The following is a 10,899-nucleotide window of genomic DNA, read 5'->3' as shown; positions in this document are numbered from 1 at the left end:
CTCCCCCCATGAAGTCAATGCAAACATAATTACAGGCGAAGATTTCCCCTGCTTTCCATTTTTATTGTCAAGCAGCCTCAACGAACAACGGTCACCGGGAATACCAGCACATTAATTAAAAAAAAAAAACCGACAAACAAACGGGGGGACATCCCACCCACCCACCCACCCAGCCAGCGTCCAGAAAAATATCCACATTTTTTCCTAGTGCTTCCGCAGCCAGAGAGGACTTCACGAACAAGAAAGACAATCAGGAGTACATCGTTGAAGTTTCCCATCCATCTCCAAAATTTTCTCTCTCTACCAGCGAATCATTGAGAAAACAGCAGCGCAGGGAGGGTTTAATGAAAGGGGAAGGGGCCTTAGCCGAGATATTGCGGGGGGGGGCAGGGCAGAGGAAGAAACCAACAATCCGTTTTGCATTTCAAGTAGCTAAAGATTCAAGTTTAAACATACAGGCACTTTTTTTAAAAAGCCAGGGAAGACAATATGGGGCTCACTCAAGACCTGCCCCTGCTCTTTTCACCAGACAAGAGATTCCCCCCATGCCACACTTCCTGCTGGGAGGGTAGGGGAGAAAATTGGGAACGGCTGGGGCAGAGGGACAATCAGAGGGGTGGAATAATATATTACATCATCTCTTAAATATAGATTAAACTCTGTGCTAATACTCTAGGGATGGACGTCTCCCACCACCCACTCTAGCCTCCCCCAGCAAGCTATCTCACCCCTCCAGAGGGGTGGCAGTGGGGGAAATCTATGGAATGTGCAAACAATGATAGTGGGGAAATAGACCTGATCCCTAACCATCACTGAGAGGTGTGCCAGTCCGAAACACCCCCCTCCTAAAATTGCTGGCAAACCCTAGTGCAATGAAGTCATATAGGATGTGAAGGGGAGGGAGATTAAAGTGAGCAAAGGTGGGGGGCATGCAAAGGGGCCATTGCTTCTTTGTGCAAAGGTCCATGATACCTTTTGTTTTGGAATAAAACGTCCGTATTTGGGAAGGGGGTGAACCCCAGGCTGATGGCAACCACAAGTGCTAAAATTTATTTTCTTGCAAGGAGCTCTGTACGTGTGATTGTGGGTGGGTGTGGGAAGAGCTGTGGGGCAGAAGACATCCTGCCCCAAGGGAAGGGGCCGAGGGTGCTGGGACCAGCCCATCGCACTGTGCAAGGACGCCAGAAGAGGGACAGGCATCAAGAGCTTAGCGCGGCTCATCGTTGCAAAAATGAAGTGCAGTAGATGCACGCCCTGGGTGAGAAAATACCCCCATCCCCACCCCCCACCACGCAAAGGAAAAGTTGCAAGCCTGGCGTGAGCTGCCACTTCCCCCCCCAAAAAAAAACAGCTGCCAGCCTCAGCAGCAGGAAGAATATAGAGATCTCCTTCAGAAACAAATTTCTGCAGTGACAAGGGAATCGAACCCTGGCACCTCTTCTAAAGATCGTCAACCCATCCTTTCCGTAAAATAAATAAATAACTCTGGCTGTCCACCCTCCCTAACATGGGGATGGGAATACCCCAAAAGTGCAGGGTCTGGGGGACCGCCATCCACTCCCCCTCCCCAAAGTTAATCCTCTTGCCATTTTTATCTCTTTTTTTAGTACTACCACTATTTAATTGCTTATTTCTGCGATCCTGAGCTTACACCCCCCTCCTTGCTTTGCTGTGCCCACCCGCTCACCTGCTTTGGTTCATAATTGCCCCCTAACTCTCGAAGAGGCTGCTAAAGGCACCAAATCAGCACACTAGGAATGGGAAGGGCACAGTGCATCTCAAGAGCCTGGTACCATGTGGTTGCCACGGCAACAGAAGGGGGGAAATCGTGCATCTTGGCCTGGTCCATGGCCTAGTCCCTGGAGAGTCACCACGGCAACAGCCCAGGCAAGGCAGGGCTAGGGCCTAGTCTTGGGCCCTACACCATTTCTATCGCCGGCGGACCATCTGTCAGCATCCTCTCCTCACGGCCTTCCTCCTCCTCCTCCTCTTCTTCCTCTTCTTTAGGGAGAGGAGACGCCGCTTGATGGGCACGGGCCTGATCCCAGTAGTGGCGGGCAAGGGAGAGGCACAGCCCCTCCGTCTGCCCATTGGTCAAGTCGAGGTCGGTGGAGGATGGGGGCATCCCCGCTGGGGGCACAGAGTCGGGTTCATGCTCAGCCCCGCGACGCCGGCGCCTCGTTCGCACCTCCAGGCAGTTCTGGCCCTTGAGATGGCGTTGCAAGTGGTCGTCCTTGGCAAAGGCCTTGTGGCACAGGCAGCACTCATAAGGGCGAGCGCCCGTGTGGAGGTGCAGGTGGTTCTTTAGGTCATAGCTGTGCAGGAAACGAGCCGTGCAGTGCGGGCAAGAATAGGGGCGTTCGCCCGTGTGTTTCCGCATATGGATCTTGAGCTTGTCGTTCCTGCAAAAGAGGATGGGGGAGAGGAAGCAGAAGATTTGTGGCAGGAAGAGGTTGGAAAAATCTCTGCAGGTGGCCAAGTGACAGCTCCCTTCCTCGTTACAACCTCGTTTTCAAATGAGCAGGTTGCTAGTCCTTATGACGTTACGATCTCAATTTCTAACAAGCAGGGTTGCTAGTCCTTATGATGTTACGATCTCACTTTCTAACAAGCAGGGTTGCTAGTCCTTATGACATTATGATCTCACTTTCTAACAAGCAGGGCTGCTAGTCCTTATGATGTTACGATCTCACTTTCTAACAAGCAGGGTTGCTAGTCCTTATGGCAGTAGAGAGAAGCCAGGGACACGGAGAGCTGCACAAGACTAGGGCTGTTTTAGGATCCAAATAATATTTTACACATGAAAACACACACATGGATTTTGGTATTAGGTGCCAGATATCAGCAGCTTGAGAATATGATCTTCCTTGAAGAAATAATAATAATAATTCAGGTTCCTAGGCCTTATGGCTGTGAAGACAAAACATATGCGCACTACTAGCGTCAACAAGGAGTGGTGCCTTCAGTGTAGTTGGTCCAAGTCTGTGGAACTCCCCGCCGATTACAAATGAGGCAGGCACCATCCTTGCTAAGTTTCAAATGTCAAGTTAATACGGTTTTATTTCAAGAGGGCTTCATGAATGCTGTCCTATTGATTCCGCTGTTTTGATCTAGGTTTTAAATTTTGCATATTGTAGACATATGGTGAAAAATGGGGCATACATTTCTCAAATAAGGAAAGAAGACTGCTGGCCTGAAGTTATAAGACACCCGAAGTCCATCAGGGAATGATGTTGGAGAAAAGACCATTATTATTTAGGAAGAGATCACCTGAGATTTCTTAGGCGTTTCTACTTTTTTTTTTTTTGAGAAAACAAAAAATACAGTCTCAGTCCTTACAGTCTAATGCACCGTTCTTCAACCTTGGGTCCACAGCCAGATTGGCCAGTGGCCAAGGATGATGGCAGCTGTACTCCAACAACATGTGGGGACCCGAGGTTGAAGAACGGTGGTCTAATAGACATGATACAAAGGGGGGAGGGGAGAAGCAAATTCAGCCACTAAATCAGGACTGTGGCTCTCCAGTTGTTGTTGGACTCCAGTTCCCATCCTCCCTGACCACTGGCCATACTGGCTGGGGCTGATGGGAGTTGCAGTCCACCAACAGCTGGAGAGCCAGCGGTTCCCCAGCCCTGCACTAATTGTTTGTAGTCAGATTAATGTGTAAATGACCACTAGAGGGAGCTGTGGGAAGGGAGGCGCCTACTGGGAGTCAACCTCTAGGGAAGCCGATGGTGTGGCGCTCGCTGTCTCGTGTCTGCTGCCAAGGGTACAGCCCTCGCTGCCTCACCTCTCCCTTGGCTGCTGACAGTTCTGGGAGAGGAGACGCCTCTTATTGCACAGGTTTAAAAATATATATATTTATTTTAACCATCTCTTATCACTCTTCTGTAAAAAAAATAATAATGGTTGGCCTCACGGCACTCCACATCTCAGAAGAAGAAAATCCCAACAGTGAACTTGAAAAACACACTGACTTTGTTCCAGCTAAATTGTACTCAGAAGCGGCCCCTTTGTAAGCAAGAGCCATGGGTAACATAAGCCCCCTGATTTTAATGGGTCTACTTTGAGGAGGGCTAACGGCCCAGTTATAAACCAAATGGAAAGAAGCCGGGGCCAGTTTGTACAAATCAGCAGACATGGAAGTGGTAAAGCTTCACCAGACTGCACCATTTCAGATCCTGGGGAGGAAACTCTGTGTTTGAATGCAACCCTCCCCCCAAAGGCAAGGGAGGGACTCCCAACGCAGTCATAGAGAACAAGCATGTTAGGAACCTAGCTCAGCCCAATTTGGTATGACAAGGAAGTTCTTACTGTGGAGAAACCTTCAAACCCCCAATCCCCTCCCTTCCCAAGTTTGAAATGGTGCAATCCAAGAAGAGCTCCAGGGCTTGATTCTGAGGATTGCATAAACTGGGTCTTGCCGTACAACTCTGCATACCATCTAAACACCAGATCAGAGCCAGGGAACTTGTGGACCCTCCTGAAGTTCTTGGACTCCATTTCCCAGCAGCCACCATAGCCAATGGCAGAAGATGAAGGGAGCTGGAGTCTAAGAAAGGGTTCACAGGTGCTCTAGCCCGGCTCCAAAAACAGTATTGGACCTGCCAGATCTTCCGCTCTGTTAGAACTGGGTCACACCAGCATTTAGCGCTATACCTTCAAGGCAATGTTATTCCACTTCAAACAGTCACTGCTTGTGAGGAGACCCCTATTGCCCCAACAGAGCTACAATTCCCAGCATGGCTTGACAATCAACCCCATGTGGCCCTCGGAAGGTTACCCACAAAGGAATGTGGCCCTCAGGCTGCTTAAAGTTCCCCACCTCAGATCTAGAACCTCTTCCTCCTTAAAAAAAACAAACAAACACGTCCAAGAGCAAAAGGAGGAAGCTGTGGTATCCCCCACCTACACTCACATGTGGTACAGTCTGTTCTACGACTTCAGCACTTCTACCGCCTCGCGCACCCGCCTCATCCTGCCACAGATGTCAAACCAGGCCTCAGGCACCGGCAGCAGGTGGGTGGGAACAGGTTTCGAGAGAGAGCGAGAGAGCAAGACTCACCGCGTGAAACGGACCCCACAGACCTCGCAGGCGAACGGCTTCTCCCCGGTGTGGGTGCGCATGTGGCGGGGTAGTTTGCCGGCGCCGTGGATAACCTTGTGGCAGACAGGGCACTCTTGGGGCATCTGTGAACGACGCTTACGCACTAGCTTGTCAGGGGGGTCGAGACCCCGGGACAGACCCGCTGGGTTCAGTGCACGCATGTAGGACACAATGTCGTGCTCAACGGGCTCGTCGTCCGAACCCAGATCTTCTGGGGAGAGGCCTGGGGTGTACTGGTATGGGAAGCTACGAGAGAGCACGAGCGCCTCTTCGTCATCCTCTCGGGGGTGGATGAGGGCTGGTGCAGGAGAGGTTTGGCTGGGAGGGCTCGGGCGCTCCTGCGTCCCCGTAGAAGAAGGAGATGGTGACAGGGACAGCTCAGCGACATGGTTGTTGAGGCGGGAGCCCTTGGTCTGTAGAAATTTGCGGGTTTTCTTGCTACGGCGGGGGGCTGGGTAGACCAGGGGCTCGGCCAGGTCCCCTTCAGCACTGGGCAGGGTGGCAAAGGCCTCCAAGTAGCGCCGGGCGCGCTCACGGGCAGCGTCATCGGGAACGGGGGCTTCCAGGCCATTGCCCTGCAAGATCTCCATGCAAGCAGCAATCACGCATGGGATCTCAAGGAGGCGGGCGGCCCGCAAGACCTCTCCGAGGCTGCCCGTGCTGATGGTCAGCGTGGCGGTGTAGGCGAAGTCCAGCAAGGCCCCGAGAGCCTCGGCCCCCACAAAATCCAGCTCGCACACGCCCATGCCGGGCCCCGCAAAGAGCCGCTGGAAGTAGCGGCTGGACGCGGCCAGCACAGCCCGGTGGGTCCGGTATTCTGAGCCCTGGGCCCGCAGGGTCACGTCACAGAGAACTCCCCGCCGGCGCTGCTCATTCAGGCTCCCCAGCAGCTCGCTGCTATGTTCCGGGAAAGGGATCCCAATCAAGTCGTCTTCGGGGCTGCCCATTGCCTCACCTGTACAGAGGGAAAAGGAAGAAGAACAGGGATACCAGTCAATACATACAGTATTTAGACTTCACATTGAAATAGCATTGGCTCCCTGGGAAGAGGGATTGACTTTAAACAGTCGCGGCTTCCCCCAAAGGATTCTGGGAACTGTAGTTTGTGAAAGATACTGGGAGTTGTTAGGAGACCCTCTTTTGCCTCAAAGAGCTATAGTTGGTAAAGTGGTTTAACAGTCAATCCCTCTTCCCAGGGGATTATGGGAATTATAGCTCTGTGAGGGAAATGGGGTCTCCTAACAACTCTCAGCACCCTTCACAAACTACAGTTCCCAGGATCCTTTGGGGGAAGCCATGGCTGTTTAAATGTATCGTTCTTTAAATGTATCGTGCAGATGGGGGCCTATACGTAAAGCTGCCTTATACGGCGTCAGACCCTTGCCCATCTAGCTCAGTATTGTTGATACTGACTGGCAGTGACTCTCCAAGGTTTCAGGCTAGGGTCTCTCCCTGCCCTACCGGGAGATGTCAGGAATTGAACTTGGAACAAGGGACGGATCTGTTGGCCAGTGCATTCTGCCGACCTAACAGGCCAATATCGATTCCCATTCGTTCTTTGTCCGCTAGCCACTGCTTTTTACTGATCCTTTTTTTCCCCCTTGCAAAAAATATTGGTATTAATATATTTTACAAGGAAATATCAATATTTTGAAAGGAAATATTGATAAAATTATCATTCTTAATATTGGTATTTTAGAGGCTGAGTCTTCTTTTTAATATAAAAAATCTATTTTCAAAACTAGCTGCCGACAATCACAACAAAAACTCCGCAATACAGAATAAACAAATTTAACAGAAAATTTGGTTCCAAATCCAAGTTAGGCAGAATTCTAGCACATTCCTAGCAGGGGCCTTCTGCATGTTCTGCCACTGCATTACGGAGAAAAATATCTGACATCTGAGTTTATTTGTACTGAACACCACCAACATCAAGGCAATGCCTCCAATGGGTTGAATCCAGCCAGGTTTTACTCAGAGTAGACCCACTAAGATCGACAGACCTAAGACAGTCATGCCCACTCATTTCAATGGGTCTAGCTAACATTAGAAACAACCACATGTCAACTCAGGAGTAGGCTGTGTCAAATTCAACGGGATTGCAGCCAACATCACGTTTTATATCAGTTACCGTGGGCCTTTTAAGAGACCCAACAAATCTGCAAGTCATCACCGGCACGTCACACATGTAAATCTGGGGACAATCTTCACCATGACCTTGGAAGGTAGGCTGGTATTAGCATCCTTGCACTGCAGACTGAGGGAGGCCCAAGACAGCTACAACTCTGAGCCTGTTCGTGACGGAGGCGAGAGCTGAAGAGAGCTCCTCTGAGTCTCAGTCAAAAAGGATTGTGTTTTGCTCACTTCCCTCTTCCCTACTTATCCTTTTTTCCTTTCGTGTTGTGTTTTTCAGAGTGCCAGCCGGCGGGCAGGGGCTGTCTTTTTTTTCTTTCCCCAACTGATCGTATGTAAGCTGCGCTGGGAACCTTTTTGGCCGAAGGGTGGGATTAAAAACAACGCTTTAATTAAATAACGCAAGAAAGAGGGCCTCCTTCAGGGAAGATGGCAGATGCACCACAGCAACTCTCTCTCTCTCACACACACAAACACACACACACAAAGGAAGTCTGCACACTCTGACAGAATGCAGCAGCGACTTCATCTCCAATGAAGGAGGAAGTCCTCTCGCCCCCAGACGGTACAAAACAGATCAAGGGTCCTGATACCAACTGGGTAGAGGCAGATTCCTAGGAAAGATAGAGTCGCCCCCTCTTGCCACCCACGACAAGGTTAACATTTGCAAGCCTCGGTCGGAAGCCTCTGCTCTCAGCGCAACCCAGAAACAGAATCCAGAGCAGCTATGGCGAGTGTAATTGGGTGGCGGGAGAGATACCTCAGGCCTAGGAGCTGAATGCGGCCCTCCAGGCTTCTCTACCTGGCCCTCGTAACTCTCCCTAGGCCACGTCCGGGCACCAGCTCTGCTTTGCACCATCCTTGAAGGTTGTTGCCTGGCTGGAACATGCCCTTGAACTCTGATCTTGCCCCTCGCTTGCCGGGATGAAGGCGAGCGAGGGGCGCGTGCAGAACTAACCTATTGAACAAAGGTAAAAGTGACGCCCGTTGCTCCGCCCACTTTTGCCTCTGGCCCAACCCATCACTGGCCTGTGGCCCTTGGGAGGCTGCCCAGGAGGAGATGTGCCACCTGGGCTGAAAAAGTATCCCCACCCGTGCCAGGCGGCACGGCCTCCTAACAGAAGTCATCTCCTAGGCCAGCCTTCCGCCGCCTGGCACCCCCCAGATGTTTTGGACTGCAACTCTGCTGGCCGGGGCCAATGCAAGCTGCAGTCCAAAACATGTTACGGGTGGCAGGCTGGGGAAGGCTGCCCTCCATGGGATTTCAGGTCCAACATCATCTGGAGGGCCTGAGATTCCCTGTCCATGTCCTAGACGCACGTCCCAACCAGTCAGAGATCACATATTAAATGCACTTACAGAGGCTTCCAGCAGGAACTGAGAGCCTGTGGCTCTCCAGAAGTTGCTAGATTCCAAATCCCATCAGCATGGGCAATGGTCAGGGGTGATGGGAGTTGTAATTCAGCACCATCAGGAGGGCCACATAATCCCCATCCCTGCTGTATGTCTTCAGGGGCACTGTCGTTTCTATGCACCAGAGTATAGATCAGGAGCAGTCAAGGAGCTGCCACCACCCCCAAACAGTGCTGGACCCCCATCATCCAACCATTGGTCATACTGGCTGGGGCTGACAGGAGTCCAACAATATCCAGAGGGTGCCACGATCAGCTCTCCCCCCCCCATCCATAAAGATCCTTGGCACTGCAGAAGAGGTCTCAGGCGCAATTCCTAGAGAAGGCCTAAGACTAAGGATAGGGGAGAAACTGGATTCGATCCGCATTTAAAGGCAAACCCACCTCATTCACACTTTCTGAAACAACAGGAGAGGCAAAGCACAGCCATCCTTGGAAATGCGCAACGTACTCTGATTTTTGCAGCGCAGTTTTCCCACCCAGTAACATACACAAAAGCGCATATGAAACACACACACACCGGAAGAGTGTGCATTGAACACGTATGCTAGTGAAAACAACGCACAAAAAGGCGGCACTTTGGGGGAAATTATTTTGCAAAACTGTGACTGGTGGGCAAAAAATGCATACAAAAATGTGTCTGTTTGGCACTAAAATGCTGCTGGATTTTCATGAAGGGGTGTGTGTGTGTGTCTGTATGTAGAACTGAAACTCAGACTGGGAAAATGAGAGAAACCAAAACGGACAACTTGCCCGTCCTTACCCAATACCAATCAACCCCCCAACCCCCCTAGCCCAATATATCCCCCTCTTTCCCCCCTACTCCTTCTTCTTCTGCACTTTTAGCTCAGACAACCAAGGTGCCAGTGGGCAACCATGTCAGGGTGTGTGTGTGGGGGAGAGAAAGAGTTGGATCTTGCACCATCTTATTCTCGGAAGTCGGGCTGCGTTGTGGCCACTCCCTGCCCGCCTTGGGTGCCCGCCAGCTGAGCTGTTTGCCTTCTCAGGGGCAAGGGTGGGTGGGAAAGGAACAGGCTCCAAACAGGGGCAGCCGCGCCCCTCGCTCTCTCTGCCAAGCAGGCCCAACCGGACGGGCAAGGGGCCGGGCGGGCAGGCTTTTGCGGGGAGGGAGAGAAAGCAACAGGGGGGGTGGAAGACCTGCCAGGCAGGCGTGGCTTTCGTTGGAGCACTCTGACCCAGGAGCTGGGCGCGCCTCACGTCATGGCAACGCCCCAGGGGGCCAGGGATGCCAGCTCACAGGTAGAACTTTGCCAGCCCATGCAAGGTGCAAAGCAGCAAGAGGGGCACCTTTGCAAGACAGAGAGAGAAAGAGACTTAGATTGCCTGCTCTCAGGGCAGGGAGCAAAATGCCCAGGCCAGGCCTTGCTTGGCTTCTTCGTTGTATCTCCAAGTCCCGGCTAGGAGGCAGGCCAGGTTCCTCCGTCGCCCCAGTGGTTTCCCCACCCCAGACTCCCTGCCCCGTCAGGCTCCAAGGCCCCGAGCCTGATGCGGACATCCTCTTCACACACACCCTGCACCCAGGAAAGCTGCATTTCAGACGGGCGTTGAGCGGTTGTATGATCCTCACAGCACAGAAGAGAGAGTGTTTGAATTTCTGCTTAGCTGCTGTGAAAGAGTTTAGAAATTGAGCTGCTGCATGGTCTTCACAGCAGAGAAGGGTGTGTGTGTGTTAGAGGTTTTCCTGTTGAATTTCTGCCTAGCTGCTGCGAAGTGGAGGGGCGCAAAATATAAAACAGCAACCTTTCCCTGCGAAGGCAGAAACCTTGGCTCTCACTTCCCCTTCCAGTGCTGGGAATAGAACGCAGGAGTCCTGAGATTACCCACAAAGCCTCCCCACCTGCCCCTGCGGCCACAGGTGGGAGGCAGGAAGGCCCGGTTTAGCTGCAATTAAGCCATCATGCCCCTTTGGGTTGACAAACCCTGACAAAACCCCAATCAGATTAGGGAGGGATTAGCAGGAAGAGCCAGGGCTGGGATTAGAGAATGCAGCTCTGACACAGCCAGCAGCCAAGCATGGTTTAAAAGAGAGGGGGGTTGGGGGGGGTCTGGCAGGGCAAAACACAATCAGGTACGGGCAGATGCTTGAAAAACTGTATGAGGAGCAGAAATTCAACTGGTTCAGCCATCTCTGGGGAAGCTTGGCTTGGTGGATTTCTGCCTATTGGCAGCTTATTGAAAACACAGAGCCTTCACTGTGGCAGGCAGAAGTGGCACATAAGTAAGAGA

The 10,899-nt window shown here is 51.8% G+C and overlaps 1 protein-coding gene across 7 annotated transcripts in view; it reads right to left on the bottom strand.

Moving 5' to 3' along the window:
- Nucleotides 1-362: 362 nt before the first annotated feature.
- Nucleotides 363-10,899, bottom strand: part of ZBTB7B (zinc finger and BTB domain containing 7B) — a 46,680-nt gene continuing 36,143 nt past the window's right edge. For all 7 annotated transcript variants that reach the window (XM_061606345.1, XM_061606346.1, XM_061606348.1 and 4 more), the window contains 2 exons: nt 5,066-6,062; nt 363-2,402 (listed from right to left, as the gene is read on the bottom strand). In XM_061606345.1, coding sequence (XP_061462329.1) covers nt 1,919-2,402; nt 5,066-6,054 — 1,473 coding nt within the window. In that variant the 5' untranslated portion in view covers nt 6,055-6,062 and the 3' untranslated portion in view covers nt 363-1,918. The remainder of the gene's footprint in view (nt 2,403-5,065; nt 6,063-10,899) is intronic.

The sequence above is a fragment of the Rhineura floridana genome, chromosome 22 (genome assembly GCF_030035675.1).
Source record: "Rhineura floridana isolate rRhiFlo1 chromosome 22, rRhiFlo1.hap2, whole genome shotgun sequence".
NCBI lineage: Eukaryota > Metazoa > Chordata > Lepidosauria > Squamata > Rhineuridae > Rhineura > Rhineura floridana.
This window is presented reverse-complemented; position numbering and strand designations above follow the sequence as displayed.